General features: G+C 40.7%; 1 protein-coding gene across 5 annotated transcripts in view; it reads left to right on the top strand.

Moving 5' to 3' along the window:
- The window catches only part of LOC140494250 (cell surface glycoprotein MUC18-like), a 200824-nt gene that overhangs the window by 155701 nt on the left and 21227 nt on the right, over window positions 1-23896 (top strand). For all 5 annotated transcript variants that reach the window (XM_072593494.1, XM_072593491.1, XM_072593493.1 and 2 more), the window contains exons 8-13: window positions 6111-6267; window positions 8570-8694; window positions 9622-9757; window positions 13741-13865; window positions 21143-21281; window positions 22824-22862. In XM_072593494.1, the coding sequence (XP_072449595.1) occupies window positions 6111-6267; window positions 8570-8694; window positions 9622-9757; window positions 13741-13865; window positions 21143-21281; window positions 22824-22862 (721 nt within the window). The remainder of the gene's footprint in view (window positions 1-6110; window positions 6268-8569; window positions 8695-9621; window positions 9758-13740; window positions 13866-21142; window positions 21282-22823; window positions 22863-23896) is intronic.

Raw genomic sequence — 23896 nt, 5'->3', positions numbered from 1 at the left:
ATGATCCCTCATAACTTAAAGCATTAAGTTATGAGGAATGTTTATACAAATTAGGTCTGTTTTAGACCATAAAGTATGGGAGCAAAATTAGGCAAATCAGCCCATCGAGACTGCTCTACCATTCGATCATCTCAACTCTATTCTCCTGCCTTCCCCCCCGTAACCTTTAATCCACTTACTCATCAAGAACCTATCTATATCTCAAAGAAACTCAACGACTTGGCCTCCATAGCTTTCTATGGCAACGTGTTGTACAGACTCACCACCCTCTGGCTGAAGGAAAGGTGATCTCTTCACTCTAAGGCTCATGGAAACTTTTTCTCCAAATCCACTCTATCAGGCCTCTCCATAAACTGTAAGTTTGAGTGAGATTCCCCTCATCCTTCTAAACTCCACTGAGTACAGACCCAGAGTCCTTGAAAAGCTCTTCATCCTGAAGGTCATTCTTGCAAACATCCTCTGGACACTCTCCTAGGCCAGCACATCCTTCCTTAGATACGGGGCCCAAAACTGCTCATAATGAGATTTTTGAGAAGATTTGTAGCACAGGTTGAGGTTCTAGTTGTAAGTTTGCTCACTGAGCTGGTAACTTTGTTCTCAGATGTTTTGTCACCATGCTAGGTAGCATCATCAGGGAGCCAAAAGTGGGTGATATGGAACCGGAAATGGTATCACCCACCTTAACAGACCAAGACACATAAATAAAAAGGGGGACAGAACACCAGCGCTTCACCAGAGGCTCACTGATGATGTTACCCAGCATGGTGACAAAACGTCTGACAACAAACCTAGCAGCTCAGTGAGCAAACTTATAAGCTGAATGCTCATAATGTTCCGACTGTGATCTGACCAGAGTTTTATGTAGTTTCAACTGTATATCCCTGCCCTTGTATTCCAGCCCTCTTGAAATTAATGCTAACATTGCATTTACCATCCAAACAATCAACTGAATTTGCATGTTAATCTTAACCTCAACCTCAGTCCTGAACAATGACTGCAAAGTCCCTTTGAGCTTCAGATTACTGAAGTTTCCCCCATTTTCCTCTCTCTTTCCCACATTGTATTCCATCTGCCATTTCTTTGGCCACTCCATTAGCCTGTCGAGGCCCCTCTGCAGCCTCCTGAATATTACTTGTTCCTCCACTGATCTTTGTGTCATCTACAAATGTAGTGACAATGCCTGCTGTTCCTTCATCCAGATCATTAATGTATAACATGAATTGTTGTGGCTCCAACACTGATCCTTACAAAACTCTTACTAGTCACTAGCTACCATTGCCTTTGCCAATTGACCAATCCATGCCAGTACCTTGCCCCTAACACCAAGGATTCTTATCTGATTTAGTACTCTCCAACACAGCACCTTCTGAATGTTGAAAGAAATCACATTCACTGGCTCTCCTCTGTCTAACTTCCTTGTTATCTTGAATTCTAACAGATTTGTCAGGCATGACCTCCCCTTGACGAAGCTGTGCTGACTCAGCCCTGTTTTACCATGCACTTCCAAGTACTCCTCAATCTCATCCTTAATAATGGACTCTTAAAATCTTACCAATGACCAAGGTCAGGTTAACTGACCCATAATTTCCCACCTTCTATCTCCATCTCTTATTAAGAAACTTCCTGTCATTTTCCAGTCCTTTGGGACCCTCCCTGATTCTGGTAATAACCTCCATCATTAAACTGCGATACACAGATGCTTTGTTTGTATTCAATACTAAGCTCCAAAACCAACGTAGTCCTCGTTACAGCAGTTCCCTCTCCCCACCCCACCATTTACCCCCCCCCCCTCCCCCACACACACACACACACACAATTAATTTTGTCAGCCATTGAATAATGCAGATCATCTCACATACCTTGGCAACCTTCAGCCAGTGAGAGCAGACATCAACAATGAAGCTCAACATTGCCTCCAGTGTGCCAGTACAGCCTTTAGCCTTCTGAGGAGCAGAACATTTGATCACAAAGGCCTCAGGCCCTGCACTAATCTGTAGGTCCACAGGGACTCCCACTGGACACACCTACTGACCTGAATGTATCGGGACCTGAATGTATCGAAAATATGCTTAACATACAACAGACAAATGGGAGCATAGGAACAGGAGTCAGTCATTCAGCCCATTGAGCCTGTCCCACCATTCGCTGAGATCATGGCTGATCTATGTCTGACTCCATATACCTGCCTTTGGCCCATATCCTTGATAGTTTTGCTTAACTGAAATTTATTAATCTTAATATTAAAATTATCAACTAATCCAGCATCCACTACCATTTACAGAAGAGAGTTCCAAACATCCAACACCGTTTGGCACCTCAAATCCAGAGAAAAATACCACTAGCAATGCCTTTGTCAGTCCTGAAAATTCATTGCCAGGATAGGCAGTCCAATATCAGTGTCTTCTCTCAGGCCCACATTCCAAGCATTGGGCCACTGAATATGTTTGTCAGCTGTGATGGAGAGGTCACATTGTCCACAAGCCTGACACAAGGTTTCCAAGGCAAGGTCTCTTATTTGAGCCTCATCATGACCAGCAGTCACATGGAGAGCAAAGGAAACACTTTAAGGATATCTGCAACGTCTCACTGAAAAATACATCATCCTCATCAACTCATGAAAATCTCTTGGCCAAGACCATCCAAACTGGAGAAGCAGCATCTGAATAGGAGCTAACCATTTTGAGCCCTACCAGTAGGCCCAAGTGGAGGCAAAGCACAAGCAGTGGAAGGAGCTTTCAAAAGCCTGAGCATCCTAACCACCTGCCTCATGAGGTCCACTGCCCCATCTGTAGCAACGATTGTGGATTCTGTCTTGAACTATTTTGTCACCTCAGGACCCACGGGCCCAGATTGGAAATAAGAAATCCAAGGCATTGCTTCGTAATAAGATCAAAAATAAGTGTGGTAACCAATGCTCTTTGTTATGAGTCTATGAAGAGTGGAAAACTGTACCCCAGTTTTCATTCACTTATAAACTTTTATTTGCAGGAAACACGCATTAGAAATCCTGCATCTCCAACCAGCAGTGCGTTTTCAGCTTACACCATATAAGTGAATCCCTAATTTGTACTGAATATAAACCAAAAGAATTGCGGATGCCGTAAATCAGAAACAAAAATAAAACTTGCTGGAAAAGCTCCGCAGATCTGGCAACATCCGTGGAGAGAGGCCCTTCCTCAGACCTTAGCGATTTGTCCCTAAATTGCATTACTCACCATGTGTATATAGAATCTTTAATTTCTTTGCAAATATGTTCATTCTGAGGGGAGGAGAGGGCCCAGTGGTATTATTGCTGGATTGGTAATCCAGAGATTCAGATATTGATGTTGTGGGGAATCTGGTTCGAATCCCACCAAGGCAGTCGGGGGAATTTGAATTCAGTAAAAACAATCTGGAATTAAGAGTCTTAATGATCACCATGAATCAATGGTTGTAAAAACCCATATGGTTCACTGATGTTCTTTAGTGAATAAAACTGCCATCCTACCTGGTCTGGACTGCATGTGACTCCAGACCCACAACAATGTGGTTGACACTTAAGTCTGGGTAATTAGGAATGGGCAATAATTACTGATCTCGCCAGTGATGCCCTTACCCCATGACTGAATTTTTTTAATTTCCCGTAGGTTTGTTGCCTGTAGATTACACCAAGTGATGTGATTGCAATTTCTTGTTCCTTCATTCCAGATTCTGTCCTTGGACTCTAGAATATCATCTTTTACTAGCTCTCCTCTGCCTTTATTATTTAGTAGTCCACCTCTTCAACTACTTCCATTCTATTCGGTCCTCCTTTTGTCTCATTGCAACAACATGTGCTCATCCATACAGAAGTCGCATTGATATACCTATAATCCCCGACCTGATTGTGCCTGACTTGTGACCAACTGACTGGACTGGAATCAGCGATGCCTTTTAGCTAACTGCTATGGTGGCAGCCCATACTGACTGTAGTCCGCCTTCACGCTACTTTGACTTTGACTTTTAAAATAGTCATTTGGTTGAAGCACCTTCATTGTCTTTGTTTGCTGGCACACTCTGAAGGTATTATATTGATGCAGCATGATGCTGAACAGCAACATCTCCTTTGCTGGGATTATTCAGTGCTTTTCACGTGTGACAAGCTACTGTCATTCCTTAAGTGCAACAAAGAGCAGCGCAAGCTACAGAGTTTGGCAGCGTCCCATCCTGTGGCGGTGCAGAAAGATGCAAGTTTCTCCTTGTGCACAAAGCAGGCAAAAGTCATGTGTGAATTGGTCAGAAAGCAGCCATGATGACGTGGAGGGTCTGGTGGTTTGGCAATATCTGTTTGTGGCCAAAGGGGAAGAGAACCATGTCATTGAGTGTGCAGGGTTGTGTGAAGAAGATAAGCTGCTGCCACAAGGTAACAGCTCTGACTTTCATGGCAGGTATTGGTGCCATCTAGTCTCTTGGGAAAGGAGGGCAGAATTAGGAACTGTCTAGAAGTGCAAGGAACAAGTAGTCCCCACTTGGTTGGAAGATTTTGAACTTGCTGTTGAAAACTTAAAGGGAAAAATTGAAACCATTTTTCCTTGATATTGAGATTTTTTTCATTTTAGCAAATTTCCCCAACTTCCTCACTATTTTCCATGCTGCTTATGGCAAAGAAAAAGTTTCCCCTTCTGGATTTTGTAAGCACAGACGGATTGGTGAATATGTTGCCTATTATGGACAGCGGAAGGGACATTTGGCATATGGTCTTTCAACATTGGAACATGTAGACTAATGTACCTGACATCACACCAGCATTGAAATTAATATACCACACTATGACTTAAGGTGTGTGATTAATGTAGATTTTAGTATCATTTATTTAAGAGTTTTTTTTAATGAGAGACAAATGAGTTTGAGCTTTATGTTTGTAGGGGTTTGATGATTATTTTGGAAGTATTTCGGCAGCCATGGTCCTTTGTTTTAAAAACAGTCTGAGATGGTTCTTGGAGGCAAATGGAAATTTATTTACATTGTAAGAGATTTTACTAGTAAACAAATTAAACAATTGTGAATTCGAATTTTAGGTTAGAAGATTAGAGATTTATTATTTTATTTTGTTTAGGGAAAATATCCATAGCTTGAAAAAAAAATGTTTTTGGACTTCTGTTTGGGAATCATTTTTGCAAAAGTTTTGGCTGAAGATGGATGTGTAAAACAATTCCTTCTGAGAAAGATAGATAGTTTAGAACTTGGTTAGCTCATCAGTTATAAAGTTCCAGACCAAGTTTAACCAATTGTTTGGTTAAAACCCTGACATGACTATTTCTTTTGCATTATAAATTTCTGAATTTATTGTGTATTTGTGTTTCAGTGTATTTCATTAAAACCAAAAAAAAATCAAAATATGATCCACGAAGCCAGGTTTCAGCAGGGTCTTTTCCCCAGGGTAGGGGCATCCAAAACTAGATATCATAAGATTAAGGTGAGAGGGGAAAGATTTAAAAGGGACCTGAGGGAAACCTTTTCACACAGAGGGTGGTGCATGTATGGAACAAGCTGCCAAAGGAAGTGCTAGAGGTGAGTACAGTTACAACATTTAAAAGACATTTGGACAGGTAAATGGAGAGGAAAGGTTGAGACAGATATGGGCCAAATACAGGAAAATGGGACTGGTTCAACTTAGGAAACCTGATCAGCGTGGACAAGTTGGGCTGAAAGATCTGTTTTTGTGCTGAATGATTCCATGAGTCTCTAACTTGTCCAGTTGTAACATCTGCTGGAATCATACCAATGTTACTCATTTGCAAAATATGGGCCGAGAGGAGATCCTATGACAATATTACCTAATAAGGAAACAAACATGGTGGTATTAAAACTAAATGGAATTTGTGGATTGTTAAGTTCATAAATTCATTCAATACAGATTCACAAAATGGAAGCCTGTGTAGATTACCATGATTTAGGGACAGGATGTATTACTAGTCTATATTTATTACTGATGTCAAATAGAGCACATAGACACATGTATATTTAATACTCTTACAGCACCTGCACTTGCTGGGCAAAAATATTCCAATACATTACTTCCTGAGTAATCTGAGATTAGTCAACAGGAAATAACCTTTGTAACAATATTATGCTTTCCTTCTCATGGACAGGATGGACAAGAGGAGGAGACCCTTCAAAGTGGCACTGGCAACACCTTTGAAATTGTTGGAGTAAAACGAAATGACAGTGGTGTTTATGGCTGTAGAGTGCTGGACTTTGATGCAGATGACAAGGATTTTAATGTAAACAAGACAATAACAATTAATTGTATGTATTTGTTTTCTCTACTTCCTTTCTTCTCCCAAACATTTAATGTCTAGTGTCGAATTCTACAAATGCCAGCTTCCTTATGATGTGCAGACATTAGGGGTGATTCTTTGTATACCTGTACAAATAAGGATGCTGATAGAATTAATCATTAGAATATGGAAAGGATATCTGTCCCATTTGTTGAAGTCTGCTGCATTCAAGGTTATAAGGAGGGCAGATTCTAGAGGGCCAACCTCAACTGGGCTTTTGGTCTTTTCCCACAACCAGGAAAAGTCCCAGAGGAATTTAAATGTGTTAGTCTCCATAAAAGTAATCTTTCTTCGTGCTTCAGAACTCCACAAACTATGCAACACTTCATCTTCCTAGAGTACTTCAGAAGTTGCCATAGAAATGCATTGGTGGTAGTTTTTCTAGATTCTGGAATAGTTCCAATGAATTGAAGCAAATGTAACTCCACTATTTTAAAAATAAAACTAGAGAGAAAATGGCAATTTTTTTTTATGCATTGGAGGGCCATGGGCTCATTCCTAGTTGACCTTGAGAAAGTGAACTGCAGCAATCCATGTGCTCTAGATAGACCCATGACATGTCAAAACATTCAAAGCTTGTGGGCAAGTGAGGCGAGTGTATTTTTAACAGCACAGACCTTTTCTGTACTGTATGATTTGATGATGGAGTAGGATACTAGGCACATAATGAATAGAACTAGAGGGCAAAGTTTAAGAAAATAAGGTTATTATTTTAAGATGGAGATGAGCAGAATTTCTTTTCTCTCAGTGGATCATTAGTCTGTGGAATTCTCTTCTCTCAAACATAGTGGAGTCAAACTTATTCAGGGCACCGTTCAGTATATTTCTTATTGACAGGGGAGTAAAGGGATATAGAGAGCAGACAAAAATGTGGAGTTGAGCAAGATGAGCCATGAGCTTATTGAATGGTGGAACAAGTTTGAAGAATCTAATCAGCTCCTTGTTCCTATGTCTCTCAGTGCCACTCTGGAAGTGAACTATCAGGCAGCATGTGTTGTTCATTCATTGGGTCACATCAGTGTCGAGACCAACACTGATTGCCCATCTCTAAGTGCCCGAGAGAAGGTGTGATGAGCTGCCTTCTTAAATTGCTGCAATCCTTGGGGTATAAAGACACCCAGTATATTGTTAGGAATGCTAAATAGGGATATTCAAAGGGATCTGGGTGTCCTTGTACTCCAGTCAATTGAAATAGACGAGTGCAACAGACAATTACAAGACAACTGGTATTCATTGGCCTTCACTGCAAGAGGATTTTACTTCAGATGTCAGGATATCTGACTGCAGTTATACAAGGCCTTGAAGAGAGCACACTGAGTACTGCATGCAGTTTTGGTCTCCCTATCTAAGAAAGGATATTCTTAGTGTAGAATTAGTATTCTATCCAAGGGGTGGCATGGTGGCTCAGTGGTTAGCACTGCTGCCTCACACCGCCAGGAATCTGGGTTCGATTCCCACCTCAGGCGACTGTCTGTGTGGAATTTGCACATTCTCCCTGTGTCTGTGTGGGTTTCCTCCCACAGTCCAAAGATGTGCAGGTCAGGTGAATTGGCCATGCCAGATTGCCCTTAGTGTTAGGTGCTTTAGTAAATGTAAGGTAGGGGAATGGGTCTGGGTGGGTTACTCTTTATAAGGTCAGTGTGGATTTGTTGGGCTGAAGGGGCCTGTTTCCACACTGTAGGGAATCTAATTTAAAGGCGAGTTCACTGGGCTGATGCCGGGGATGGTAGGACTGCCCAATGAGGAGACATTGAATCAACTAGGCCTATTTTCACCAGAGTTTACAAAGATAAGAGGGATCTGATTGAAACATAAAATAATCTAACAGGGCTAGATGCACTGTGGGGTGAATGTAATTCCTGGTTGAGAAACCGAGAACTGAGGGCAGCCTCACAATATGGGATAAACCATTTAGGACAGAGATGAGGAAAAATGTCTTTACTCAGTGTAGTGAATGTAGAAATGTTTACCAGAAACGCTGTGGAGGCCAAATCACAAGAAAGAGATAAGTAACATTTCAGATTTTAAAGGCACCAAAGTATGGGGAGAAAGTGGGAATATGGCATTTGAGAGAAAGGATCAGCTGTGATTACACTGAATGGTGAAGGAGGCTTGAAGAACTGAATGAATGACTTCTGCTCCTGGCCTTACAGTTCTATGAACGGGCTGAAAGGCCAGATTCAAGTTTAATGTGAGGATTAAAGGGCTCAGCTATTAAATCGGGATAATAAGTAATTGAGTTTCTGTTCCTCTCTGCACCTCTCCAACAGATCTGGATCCTATTGTATTGAAACCAAGAGGACCATACATTTTTGAGGAGGGTGACAAAAATAAAAATATATATTGTAGCGCAGAAGGATCACAACAGACATCTGTGATTTGGAAAAAACACAAGGTAGGATTAAAACCTATAGAAAAAATTTGGAAAGAGCCTTTGGACTAATTTGCTCTTTGTGCAATATTTAGTAGGATAGTTAAGGTGCCTGTACCAATTCCTGGCTCTGTGTTTGATGGAATTGTTTAGGGAGACTTTTATTCTGAAATTCTATGCTGTATCCACTCTCAATGTTTGATGGGGACTGTGTAGAGGAAGTTTGATCATTTTAAAAAATTTCCCATTGTTGTTTACCGATATTGTTGACATCCATTGCCCCAATTGCTATCAGCCTTTCCAAACTTACCTGGTTTTTATTATATTTTTATCTTTCCCTGTTACCTTAAAACATATTATTGTCATTATTCACTGGATATTCCCAAAATTTTACTCCTCATATCTTTAACTAGCAAAATGGAATCATTTTGCTCTGTAATATGGCCATGAAATGCCTTGGGATGTTTCAATATGTATAAGGTACTGTAGAAATATAAGCTTTCTTGTTGGAGAAGATCACTACCTTACTCGTGTGTGGTGAACATTTATTCGCCCAAAGCTGAATACTGTCCAAGCCTTGTTTTGTCATCTCAGCCTGCTTCATTATCTGAGGAGTTGCAACTAGAAGAGAGCGTTGTATGATTGTAGGAAACACACCCAACTTCTGTGCAAAATGATGAAACAGCTGAAGTTGTTTGATGTGGAACATTGCCACATGGAACTCCCTGCGGTGCTGACATAGGACTGAGATGTTTGGTATCCAATTATCACAAAAGACTTCCCTTGTGCTAAATATGGCTCCAGCCCAAAGAGATTTTTTTTCACTAATTTCAATATGGCACTTGGAACTGGTGATAAAGAGAGACTTCTGTTTGAATTTGTACAGGAACATACTTTTGAGAAATTTACCACTCCTCCTGTTTATTAATCATCTCCTGATTCTCCCTTTAGAAGACAGTCAGTTCTACAAATCTTCTTCAACTACCAGTGGTCACATCTGATGATTCTGGAAACTATACCTGTGAAGTTACAATCCGGGGTGTTCCAAGCCTGTTTAAAAAAAAATCCATCAGAGTTACAGTCAAAGGTATGAACAGCCGATTAGTAAAATCACTCTGCACAACCTGTATACTGTTACATACATGTTACAAATTAGGAGCAGGAGCAGGTAATTTGTTTTCTCTTCCTTTCAACAAGCTCATGGCTGATCTGCGTGTGACCTAACTTTGATAACCTTCACTCCCTTATTAGTGAAGAAACCATCTGTCTCTCCCCAAAAGATATTCAATGACTCTGCCTTCACCACTCTGGGGGAAAGTTCCAAAGATTCACAACCTTTCAAAGGGAAAAACCTTCTCCTCATTTCCATGTTAAATAGAAGACTGATTTTTAAACGTGTCCCCTAGTTCTCATCTTTCCCACAAAGGGTACTGTCCTTTCAGCATTCACTCTGTCAGAGCCTTTCATAATCTTTTATGTCTTTTACATATAATAAGATCATCTCTTATTCTTCTAAAGTCATTAGGTACAGGATTTCCACAGATGATAACACCCATCAGTTGAGTGAATCTTCTCTCAATTACTTTGAACACATTTATATCCTTTTTAAACTTTATACAGGGCTGTAGATGTTAGTGTGTTTATAACCTGACACCTGCACAGATAGGTAAAAACAATAACTGCAGATACTGGAAACCAGATTCTGGATTAGTGGTGCTGGAAGAGCACAGCAGTTCAGGCAGCATCCAAGGAGCAGTAAAATCTTTTTTAAGGTCAGGGTGGAATATGTTGGTGAAGTTGATGAATTGCTCAACCTCCTCGCGGGAGCATGAGGTGGCACCAAGCAGTCATCAATGTAGCGGAGGAGGAGGTGGGGAGTGGTGCTGGTGTAATTACGGAAGATTGACTGTTCTATGTAGCCAACAAAGAGATTTTGCTGCTCCTCGGATGCTGCCTGAACTGCTGTGCTCTTCCAGCACCACTAATCCAAAACCAGCACAGATACATTATTCATGGATCTAACAGCTGATATGCTCAATACAACATTTTGATATATTCCATAAAATTTATATAAAACCCTAATACATCCCACACCCACACTATAAAAATCTGATGTAGTCCACATTGCTCACTCGAATGCCTTACTTCAGCCCATACCCCTCACAGTAATGCTCTGATACATCTAAATTGCTCTGTGTAATGTTGATAAAGCCCACCCTCACACTGTAACACTGATTTATCCCAAACTCCTCACAGAAACACTCTGATATACCCTAAACTATTTAGGATTATAATGGTACGAGGTGAAGAGAGACCATTCGATTCATCAAGTCCCTGCTAACTCTCTATTGAAAAATCCATTTAGTTCCTCTTCTCTGCTTTATCCCTTTAGCCCTGCAAGTTTATTTCCTTCAAGTGCACATCCAATTTCCTATATAAATCATTCAATATTATTACTTACATCACTTTTGTATACAAGAAGTTCCAGGTCATTACCGCTCACTGTGTTCCGGAAAAATGTTCTTCCTCACTTTCTCCTGGTCTCTTACCCAGTACCTGAAGTTTGTGTTCCCTTGTGTTCCAACTACCTAATCGGAATTGTTTGTGTACGTATTTCCTACTTAAATCTGTTATCATTCTTGTACAACTCTATCACATTTTTCAGTGTGCTTTGTTCCAAGGATGAAAACACGGTTTCTCCATTGCAACCTTGAAATTGAAATCCATCATCTCTGGCACCATTCTGGTAAATCATTACTGCCCCTTTTCAAGGTGCTTCACAACTTTCCTAAGGTCTGGTGACCAGAATTGGAAGCAAAACTGTTGTAGCATAACTCAAGCTTTATATAGGTTCAGCATAATTTCCCTACTTGCATCATCAACACCTCAATTTATGATTCCCAAGATCTCATTTGCTTTGCCATTATCTCAAAGGTGTATTTGCATCCAACCCCAGGTCCCACTGTTCCTGCACATAGTATGGAATTGTGCCACTAAATCAATATTGTCCCTTCTACTCTCTGATATTTGTTTCTACCAAAATGTATTACCTCACATTTCTCAGTGTTAAGTTCTGTCTGCCATTTGTCTACCCATTCTGCTGGTTTATCTATGTCCTATTGCAGTTGAATAGTACTTTTTCTTACTGTACACCATTCCTCCAAACTTTTAGCAACTTTTGAAATTTTACTTTACATTCCAATATCCAAGTCATATATCAAAAAATAATCAGTGTCCTAGCACTGTTGACCATCCTCCATTCTGAAACAGTCCATTTATCATAATAGTGTTTCTGTTCTTATGGCAGATTTTTATCTAAGTTAACCTTAACTGGCCTCCATATTTCATGAATCTCAATTTTGCAAAAGAAATGTTTAATGGTATTCTTTCAAACATTTTCTTAAAATTTATATAAACAACAATCAAGACTTTCCTTTTAACATTACTATTATTTTAAGAAAACATTACTTTGAATTAGTTAAGTACAGTTTGTCTTTTGCAAATCCATGCTAATTCTCCATCATCAACTCAAACCTTTCTAAGTACATATTGATTGCTTTCTTTGATTATTGTTTCTAAAACTTTATGCACAAATTTTGAACTGATCAGCTGTGGTGGCTAGACTGACACCTTTCTTGAGTAAAGATGTCATGTTTTCCACTCCCCAATCCTGTTGAACCTCTGTTGTTTCTAGGGAAGATTGAAAGCCTATGGCAAGTCCTTCTGCTATCTCCACTCCCATTTCCTTAAGCAAAATGGGATGTAATCTCTCTGAAACAGGCTGATAAATCCACAATAAGAAAAGCTAGTCTTTCCACATTTGGAGATGCCAGCATTGGACTGGAGTGTACAAAGTTAAAAATCACACAACACCAGGTTATAGTCCAAAGGTTTAATTGGAAGCATTAGCTTTTGGAGTGCTGCTCCTTCAACCACCTGATGAAGGAGCGGCGCTCCGAAAGCTAATGCTTCCAATTAAACCTTTGGACTATAACCTGGTGTTGTGTGATTTTTAGTCTTTCTGGTACATCCCACCCATCAGTTTTTACCCTAATCTCTTTTTTATCTTGTCTGCCACTTCTGCAGGAGTATTAAAGAAAGTTTGTTTATGTTGTGGGGATGTTAGACAGAAAAGGGAAAACATTAGCCTGTCATTGCTTTCGAATAAGCAATGATTGATTTCACCTTAGGAAAACCCTGAGCTTAGAAAGCTTTTGGGTTCATTTCAAAGGGGATCTAACTGAAGTCAGGTGCAAGAATAGTCTTCCCTAAAAAAAATTGGTCAGAGCAGTTAGGAAATAAGTTGCCACAGTGAAAAAGTGTAATCTGTAAAATTTCCAGACCAGGGATATTTGATTAGAACTTTGCAGACTATTAAGAGACTGAGAAAGTTTAAGTTCTCAGTTGGGGTGAGTCTTTATGGTAAAAGGCTTCACAGCTTAGAGCCAGAACCAAGAAGAAACAGTTAAGTCAAACTTTCAGATTTGATAGGGAAGAAAATTTTCACTAAGTTTCTCTCACCTGTAAACTGATGTTGTTGAGAAGATTTGATGTTGTTTTGCCATCTTTTTTGAATTTTTTTGAACTGTTATATGTAGATAGCTGGGATTGTTTTCTTTTATATAATAAGTGTTTTATTATTAAAACCAAGTTTGCAGCTTGTCTGCTCATGTTTTAGTGAAAGACAGCCAGGTTAAATTACAAGAAACAAAATATGATCCATCAGGCCAGATTTCATTCTGGAACCTGATTTGTAACATCAACTGGGATCACACTATACTTCATATGCATCCTGTGGTACAGGGTTCTGAGAGAGGTTTGTAAATGTCTGCAGCTAAGAACCAAACCCAATTTGATTAAGATGACTTCGACCCAGTTGTTTTCCACAATACTAGATTAGAAATATTGAACTGTCCAGGTTCACTAACGGGTGCTGGTAATAAAGGATATGTATCCCAGCAACAGGCAGTGCCTTCAGGAAAGGCTTGGAGAATAAATATCCAGCTAAATAAAGAAATGTCTGTTAGTGTAGTACCCTAGAATTGAACTCTCGTGTTTTTCTTCCTGCAGAGCCACCTAAAGTAAACTGTACGGAGAAGATATTCTACAAAAATAGACATTATGTCAACCTGACTTGTATTTTCAAAGGCTATCCAACACCAAACATTACATGTAGCATTGGAAAGGAGGTAAAGGTATGTAAATAGCACACATTGCATGATCCTTTGGGGCACCAGTTGATGAGAGTAGCATGGAGGGCTGAAACAACTGTGAAGAGCTCTCAAACAATACATACAAAAATATGAGTGACAGAGACTGGATGAATCTCCTATTTTGAATATTGCTGCATTTCAGAAATAGACAACGCACAACTTAAACAAACATAACAGCATTGCATGTTGTATAAGGGTTTTACTCTGATCTGTTCAGTTTATTCTGGGATCTTAGGATAAAATTGCCACAGTCTCTGCCTTCATTCTACTTTGTTCTCTATTGGCCAAAACAGCTGTAAAGTTCACCTATGCCAAGCAACATTCTCTGTAAGGCAGTGTACCAGGAAAATAAAACCTGCACACATCTTGATCATCTACACACCGGGCGGCTGCATCTGAACGACATATGAAGGAATTCTCCCTCGATCCATATGGGACGTTCCCAAGGGCCGCGTACAGATCCCCAGTGAATTCCAGGATCCTCCACTTGCCAGAATAAGGCACAGTCCTTCTGAGCTGATTACTCGGCCACACATTCACTTTCAACTCCACACACATTTTAAAAACTTGTGATTGTCAAAGCAGGCACTGGGAAGGGGAAGAATCCAGAACACATCACATCCTGGAGTTGGAACCTTTAGGAACAGAGTTTGGAAGTCCTGGGAGTTTACAGTCTTCTCAGTGACCAGGAGGATCAGGCATGAGGTCCAGAATGCAAACAGCCATTCAAGAAGGAAGTTACATTTCACTTTTGTATTTTAAAACTTTGTTCTTTTGTTAAAGTTTAAAGTATGGCCAGATGAAAAGCAGACGAGTCTTCAAGCTCCTTAAAAAAGAAATGCTGTGCACATTTCAAAAGGGAATGGCTTTCCAAGTTCATCAAAACAAAAATACCAGCTTCAACACAGGAATAGAACATATGAATTAGTGAAATTTTCACTTATCATGAAACAGATGACATATATACTATTTACTCTGAAGCAAATGCTGGCAGTAGGTCAGTACGAAGAAAAAGGGGCAGGATCAGAAATTGGACGACCTAAAGTTGCATTTGAGCAGAAGTGCACAAGGAAACTGTGCTTTTGTTTCATAAATGAATAAAAGGTGGAATTTTACGAGTGCTCACCAAAAGACCAGGAGATCATGACATGAGGGTACAACTTGCAGAGAGGAAAAGACCAATGTGGATATGGTGAAAGTTCTCATTAATAATATAATACTAGCATTAAACTTGAATTCTTTATGTGCAAATCATTCAGGATTATGGAGCAAAGTTCACAGCAATTGCTGAGAGCTGGCACAGCAAGCATTACACCTTTGAATTTGTGAAGTCTATTAGCCTTGTAATACAGTTACGAGAAAGGTTACTGTATGCAAAAGGCCTGTAATTGTAAAATCCTGTAAATACACACTTACAATCTTTAGTAAACAAACTGTGAAAAAAATTGCTGCATAGCTTCTGCTCAATGAATGCAATGCGTTGTTTAGTTGTCTACGGGTTCCACATAAGTCCCAGAAAAAAAATTAAGAGAGAACTCGAATGTCAGGCCTGTCACCTGAGTCGACCCAGAAAATCTGGTTCTATCATTATTAAAAGTTTGTAATTAAACCGTGGAGGCTATAAAATGTCTTTCTGCTGTTGTGTGGAGTTAGGGATGGAATTAGCATTGAGGTGCAAGGTATTTATCACAAGTCTTCTCAACTGATTTATTCTTTTGGTGAATTCCTCAGTTTTATATCTTTGACATCTTTATCCTTTCTGCTCCCTTTGTTTTGAATGTTGCCTTTTTTTCCCTCTCTCACTGGATTGTTTGCTCACAGCCAACTGTCTCCTAAGGCCTTCCTTCCATTTATAGGAGGGTATGGACTTGCCTATAGGAATTGGCTTTTATGTTAAGGTGCCAAATTACAAAAGTCTATTTCTTGTATCTCCTGCTTTCTATTCTGTCCCTCAATCTCTTGTCTGCCTGAACTTGGCATTTGTTTCTCTATTTATTTATTTCTCTCTCTCATAGAAATCGGAGAATTCCAACAGTGTGGAAACAGACCATTTGGCCCAACAAGTCCACGCTGACCCTTCGAAGTGTAACCCACCCAGATCCATTCCCCTACCACATTACTCTACATTTCCCCCTGATTAATGCATTTAACCCACACATCCCTGAACACTATAGGCAACTTAGCATGGCCAATTCATCCAACCTGCACATCTTTGTATTGTGAGAGGAAACCCACGCAGACGCAGGGAGAATGTGCAAACTTCAGACAGTCATCGGAGGTTGGAATCGAACTCAGGTCCCTGGCGCTGTAAGGCAGCAGTGCAAACCACTGAGTCACTGTGCCACCCATTCTTTCATGAATGAGAATTTTTTTTGAAAATTGAGAGCAGATGTACATGATGCTGTTCCTTGAATCTATTGCTGGAAAAGCGCAGCAGGTCAGGCAGCATCCAAGGAACAGGAGAATCGACGTTTCGGGCATCAGCCCTTCTTCAGGAATGCCCGAAACGTCGATTCTCCTGTTCCTTGGACGCTGCCTGACCTGCTGCGCTTTTCCAGCAACACATTTTAAGCTCTGATCTCCAGCATCTGCAGTCCTCACTTTCTCCTTGAATCTATTTCCCCATTCAAAATGACCATGGTTTAATGTCTGCCTCAGGTCCACATTTACAGTGTGTCTCCATATCCTTCACAGTGTGTATCCATATCCTTTACAGCGTGTCTCCATATCCTTCACAGCGTGTCTCCATATCCTTTACAGCGTGTCTCCATATCCTTCACAGCGTGTCTCCATATCCTTCACAGTGTGTCTCCATATCCTTCACAGTGTGTCTCCATATCCTTTACAGTGTGTCTCCATATCCTTCACAGTGTGTCTCCATATCCTTTACAGTGTGTCTCCATATCCTTCACAGTGTGTCTCCATATCCTTCACAGTGTGTCTCCATATCCTTTACAGTGTGTCTCCATATCCTTCACAGCGTGTCTCCATATCCTTCACAGTGTGTCTCCATATCCTTCACAGTGTGTCTCCATATCCTTCACAGTGTGTCTCCATATCCTGTATAACGTATCTCCATATCCTTGACAGCGTATCTCCACATTCTCAACAGTATCTCCATATCCTTTACAGAGTATCTCCAAAGTTTGTGAGATGATTTGTAGCTCGAGTGCTCATTGTTGTGGTTCTGTTCGCCGAGCTGGGAATTTGTGTTGCAGACGTTTCGTCCCCTGTCTAGGTGACATCCTCAGTGCTTGGGAGCCTCCTGTGAAGCGCTTCTGTGCTGTTTCCTCCGGCATTTATTGTGGCCTGTCTCTGCCGCTTCCGGTTGTCAGTTCGAGCTGTCCACTGTAGTGGCCGGTATATTGGGTCCAGGTCGATGTGTTTGTTGATAGAGTCTGTGGATGAGTGCCATGCCTCTAGGAATTCCTTGGCTGTTCTCTGTTTGGCTTGCCCTATAATGGTAGTGTTGTCCCAGTCAAATTCATGTTGCTTGTCGTCTGTGTGTGTGGCTTCTAAGGATAGCTGGTCGTGTCGTTTCGTGGCTAGTTGGTGTTCGTGTATACGGATCGTTACCTGTCTTCCTGTTTGTCCTATGTAGTGTTTTGTGCAGTCCTTGCATGGGATTTTGTACACTACATTAGTTTTGCTCGTGTTGGGTATCGGGTCCTTTGTTCTGGTGAGTTGTTGTCTGAGCGTGGCTGTTGGTTTGTGTGCTGTTGTGAGTCCTAGTGGTCGCAGTAGTCTGGCTGTCAGTTCAGAAATGCTCCTGATGAATGGTAGTGTGGCTAGTCCTTTGGGTTGCGGCATGTCCTCGTTCCGTTGTCTCTCCCTTAGGCAGCTGTTGATGAAATTGCGAGGGTATCCGTTTTTGGTGTATACTTTGTATAGGTGTTCCTCTTCCTCTTTTTGTAGTTCTGGTGTGCTGCAGTGTGTTGTGGCCCTTTTGAATAGTGTCCTGATGCAACTTCGTTTGTGTGTGTTGGGGTGGTTGCTTTCATAGTTTAGGACTTGGTCTGTGTGTGTGGCTTTCCTGTAAACCTTTGTGGTGAATTCTCCGTTCGGTGTTCTCTGTACCATCACGTCTAGGAATGGGAGTTGGTTGTCCTTTTCTTCCTCTCTAGTGAATCGGATACCTCTCAGTGTGGCGTTGATGATCTGGTGAGTGTTCTCTATTTCTGTGTTTTTAATTATTACAAAGGTGTCATCCATGTATCTGACCCAGAGTTTGGGTTGAAGTTGTGGTAAGACTGTTTGTTCTAACCTTTGCATTACTGCTTCTGCTATGAGTCCAGAGATCGGTGAGCCCATGGGTGTTCCGTTGATTTGTTCGTATATTTGGTTATTGAATGTGAAGTGTGTTGTGAGGCACAAGTCCAGTAGTTTAAGTAAGCCATCTTTGTTGATAGGTTCAACGTCCTGTTGTCTGTTATGTCTGTACAGCAAGGTGGCTATTGTTTCTTTGGCCAGTGTTTTGTCGATGGAGGTGAACAATGCCCTTACATCGAATGAGACCATAGTTTCTTCCTTGTCTATGTGTATATTTCTGATGATGTCCAAGAATTCCTGTGTCGATTGTATAGATTGTCTGGATCCGCTGATCAGGTGTTTCAGTTTCTGCTGTAGTTCTTTGGACAGTTTGTGTGATGGTGTCCCTGGTAGTGACACCATAGAGTATCTCCATATCCTTTACAGCGTGTCTCCATATCCTTCACAGTGTATCTCCATATCCTTCACAGTGTGTCTCCATATCCTTCACAGTGTATCTCCATATCCTTCACAGTGTATCTCCATATCCTTCACAGTGTATCTCCATATCCTTCACAGTGTGTCTCCATCTCCTTCACAGTGTATCTCCATATCCTTCACAGTGTGTCTCCATATCCTTCACAGTGTGTCTCCATATCCATCACAGTGTATCTCCATATCCTTCACAGTGTATCTCCATATCCTTCACAGTGTGTCTCCATATCCTTCACAGTGTGTCTCCATATCCTTTACAGGGTGTCTCCATATCCTTCACAGCGTATCTCCATATCCTTCACAGTGTATCTCCATATCCTTCACAGTGTGTCTCCATATCCTTCACAGTGTGTCTCCATATCCTTCACAGTGTATCTCCATATCCTTCACAGTGTGTCTCCATATCCTTTACAGTGTGTCTCCATATTCATGACACCGTGTCTCCATATCCTTTACAGTGTGTCTCCATATCCTTCACAGTGTATCTCCATATCCTTCACAGCGTGTCTCCATATCCTTCACAGCGTGTCTCCATATCCTTCACAGCGTATCTCCATATCCTTTACAGCGTATCTCCATATCCTTCACAGTATGTCTCCATATCCTTCACAGTGTGTCTCCATATCCTTCACAGTGTGTCTCCATATCCTTCACAGAGTGTCTCCATATCCTTCACAGTGTGTCTCCATATCCTTCACAGTGTGTCTCCATATCCTTCACAGCGTATCTCCATATCCTTCACAGTGTGTCTCCATATCCTTTACAGGGTGTCTCCATATCCTTCACAGTGTGTCTCCATATCCTTCACAGTGTGTCTCCATATCCTTTACAGGGTGTCTCCATATCCTTTACACCGTATCTCCATATCCTTCACAGTGTGTCTCCATATCCTTCACAGTGTGTCTCCATATCCTTCACAGTGTGTCTCCATATCCTTCACAGTGTGTCTCCATATCCTTCACAGTGTGTCTCCATATCCTTCACAGTGTGTCTCCATATCCTTTACAGCGTATCTCCATACCTTTTCATTCTTTTTGGGTTTGGAGCTATATTTATCTCCATAAGAGTGTGCATCAGCACCTCTCCATAATACAAAATTCCCAAGATTTGCAACTCTCTAAGTGAAGTCTCCAACTTTCAAACGCTCTTGATCATGATTAAATCGCTTATCTTGACATTCTGTCACCTAGCTAAGGTTCTTGAGCCAGGAGAAACAGCTTGTCAACAGCAGTCCTGTCAACCCTTCTATGCATTTTATACATCTCAATGGAATCACCTGATTTGTCCTCAAAGATCAGCCTCTCCACCTCTCATCCTTGAAATCAATTCAGTGTAGAGCAAATGTATCCTTTCCATGGTATGGAGTCTAGAACAATACCCAGTGCTGTGGGTATAGTCTCACCAAAACCTTGTATCTGGAGCAAGATTTCCTTATTCTTCTAATCCTCTCCTATTGCAATAAAGTCTATCATTGCTTTACCAATTGTTGCTGAACCTCCATTTTGACATTTGTGATTCATAACAAAGTCGCTCCAATGTTATACTAATTTATTCCATATCCTTCACCATGGCACTGATATTACAAACAGTCTTGCTCCACAACATTCATTGTAGTACACTGATATAATCCACATGCTCTTTTTTTCTCCACCCTACCTAACTTAGTATCATGAGGAAACAGAATTACATGCCCTCACCTGACTACTTTTTCACTAAATTCAAATTCCACAATCAGCCATAATGAAATATGAACTCTTGCCCCTTGAACATTAGTCTAGGTTCCTCGATTACTACTCCAGTGGTATGATAATTATGCTACCACTCTCCTGATGTGCCCTTACTTGAGCCATTGATATTAATTGTCAACAGCCAAGACTCAAGTACTGATCCTTATAACACCCCACTAGTTATTGCCTGCCAATCTCAAGATGATTTATTTGTTCTTACTCTTTGTTTTCTTTCCATTAACGTTCCTCAATCAATGCTAAAATATAACTGCCAATTCTAGGAGTCCTAATGTTTGTCACAGCTTCTTGTGTGGCATCTTTTTGAATGTCTTGTAAAATCCAAACATCTTCTATTATCCCTTATCCAGCCTGCTAGTTACACCTCCATAAAGCTTCAACAGATTTGTCAATTATTATACTCTTTCATAATACTGTATTGATTCTGTCTAAACATGATTTTCAATGTGCTTTGTTGCCACATCTTCAGTAATAGATTTTCACAGCATTGATGTCAGATTTCCTTTTATCTCCTTTTCTTAAATAGCAGGTTACATTTTCTAATTCCAATCAATGTATAATGAATGGCACAGGTATCTGCTTTTCTCTATTTCTTCTGAACCAGATATCCTTATAAGTGAGATTGTCATTTTTTAACAGGGATTCTGATGGTTTAGTTAACTCCATATGCAAGAATTTTGAAGGAGAAACTCTTCAAATATCCTCCACTGAATTCTGCCATGGTTCCTTAGTTGATTTCTTTTATGTTCATTTTTTTTCCCATCTGCACAGGACATAAGAAAGCATCTGTTGCCTAATCACATTGTTATCAGTGAATTGATTGTACTGCTTCCTGCAGAGGGACTGAACGTGACTTGTAATGGCACCAATGAATATGGGAGTAAGACCCACAACTCAGTTGTGCAGAGAGGTAAGAGTCTAATCACAACTCATCTAGGATTGGACTGAAGCATTAACACCAAAGTGAAGCATTTCTATCAAAATGATCCTGAGAATTTTCTCTTCTCAGAAGTGTAATGAATCTCAATTGTGCTCAGTCATAGTTTTGTAGGTGCTGGTCACTCACAGCTCCTCACCCAAGCCGAGATAATAACTTGCAGTACCAAAGGAAGCATCACACAAATGCTAAACCTGTTTTCATCCAATGCTAACTCCTTCACTTTTTCAGAAGTATTACTGATTGGGAATTGGGAGTAGGACTGGAAGATGGAATTCTTCACCAATCACCATGGGGTGGCATGGTAGCTCAGTGGTTAGCACTGCTACCTCACAGCACCAGGGACCCACGTTCAATTCCCACCGAGGGCGACTGTCTGTGTGGAGTTTGCACATTCTCCCCATGTCTGTCTGGGTTTCCTCCAGGTGCTCAGATTTCCTCCCACAATCCAAAGATGTGCAAGTTAGGTGAATTGGCCATGCTAAATTGCCCAAAGTGTTAGGTACATTAGTCGGGATAAGTGTTGGGGAATATGTCTGATGGGTTACTCTTCAGAGGGTCAGTGTGGACTTGTTGGGCTGAAGGACCTGTTTCCATATTGTAGGAAATCTAATCAATCTTGGGGGAGATTCAGGGCCAAAGGGTACTTATTTAGTTATTTCTTGTAAGATAAAGAGGAATATTTCCCCTATTGGTAAGAGCTTTACACTGTATTGAACCAGGGGCTGTACCTGTGCGAGGAGTGTTTAATGGAGACAGTGTACAGGAAGATTTACTCTGTATTTAAACATGTATATTGCCCATCCTGGGAATGTTTGCTGGGGCCAGTGTGGAGCAATTATTCCAAAATGTCTTATGTCTGCAATCCCATTTTTGGGCTTGAAAATTATCATGACCCCTTAATGAGAACTGAGTGGAGGAGGGCAGCTGCACAGCTGTTACAACTGAGTTCGATCTTCATGGCAACCATTGCTGCCTCAGAGCTCACAACCCCAACATTTCAGTTTGTGCTTCTACTTGGGGGTCCAACTTTTACTTTGGGAAGTCCTTCTATTGAAGGACCTTTACTTTGTGACTCCATGCTGTATCTGTCCTGGGAATGTTTGATAGGCACAGAGTAGAGGAAGCTTGTGCTATCCCTATCCTGGAAGTGTTAGAATGGGACTGTAAGAGAGCTTCACTCTATATCTAATCCTGTGCTACACCTGTCTTGGGACTGTTTGATGGGGACAGTTAGAATGAGCTTCATTCTGTATCTAATCCTGTGCCGTATCTGTCACGGGAATGTTTGATGGTGATAAGGCTTTATTCTATATCTAACCACATGTTGCATAAGCCCAGGAAATGCTTCATGGAGTTCTCTTTAACACACATTCTGCATTCTCTGCATTTTTAAATAATATTTCTGTGTGTGAATAATCAGTAAAATGTACCATTCCTCACAAGCACCCTTGCTGCATTTTTAAAAAGTGCACAGTGGGGTCACTTAACAATTCTCTATTTACTCCTTTTCAGAGTCAACAGCAGTTTCTACAAAAAGGCCTCCTATTGCTGGTAAGAATCAGTTAATGTAGACCACCTTTACATGTCAGGCAATACAAATTAAATCATAGAATCATAGAGACATTGAGCTATACAGCTCGGAAACAGATCTTTAGGATCAACTTGTCCATGCCAACCAGATTTCCTAAATTAATCTAGTCCCATTTCCCAGCATTTGGCCCATATCCCACTAAACCTTCCTATTCATATACCCAGCCTTTCAAATGTTGTAATTGTACCAGTCTCTTATCACTTCCTCTGGCTGCTCATTTCATACACGCACCACCCTCTATGTGAAAAAGTCACCCCTTAGGTCCCTTTCAAATCTTCCCCCCCTCACCTTAAAACTGCTGCAAGATATTTGTAAAGATTTATCCTTAGAACACATGAATGTGCAATTTCCTGAGATCTCATTAAAATTACCTCATTCTGCTTGTTGTATATTCAGCCTCTGAATTAATATATTAGCACTGTGAGAATAAGGCTGGTGATTGTCAGAGAATTGTCCAAATACAAATAGAGGCTACACATAGATCTTGTGAAATTGACAAACACTGGTTTAATTCTCACGATATCGTGGGGAAGACAAACTGACTGGACTGATACAAAATGAACACTTTGCACAGTTAGAACATAGAACAGTACAGCAGAGAACAGGCCCTTCAGCCCACGATGTTGTGCCGAACATTGATCCTCATGTAAGGTAAACCTAATGTACGAACCCTCAAATTTCTGTGACCATATGCATGTCCAGCAGTTTTTTAAATGTCCCCAATGACCTCGCTTCCACAACTGCTGCTAGCAACACATTCCATGCTCTCTGCGTAAAATTAAGACAAGGATTTTGTTCCCTGAGCTTCAGATACAGACAGTTCTTATAGAGTTACAGTAGTGAAATGTTAATTGTAAGACAATGCAGTTTCGATTACAGTTAATAGAAAACAATTGCTTGTCCAGCAGTATTCATCAGTTAATCATTGTAACAGGAGGTTTAGCTCATCTACAGAAACAGGTGCTAATGGCTAGCATCCTGGCTTCAATAGGTC

The sequence above is a fragment of the Chiloscyllium punctatum genome, chromosome 23, assembly GCF_047496795.1.
Source record: "Chiloscyllium punctatum isolate Juve2018m chromosome 23, sChiPun1.3, whole genome shotgun sequence".
NCBI lineage: Eukaryota > Metazoa > Chordata > Chondrichthyes > Orectolobiformes > Hemiscylliidae > Chiloscyllium > Chiloscyllium punctatum.
The sequence above is the reverse complement of the archived record's forward strand: the minus strand, read 5'-3'. Positions and strand labels throughout refer to the sequence as shown.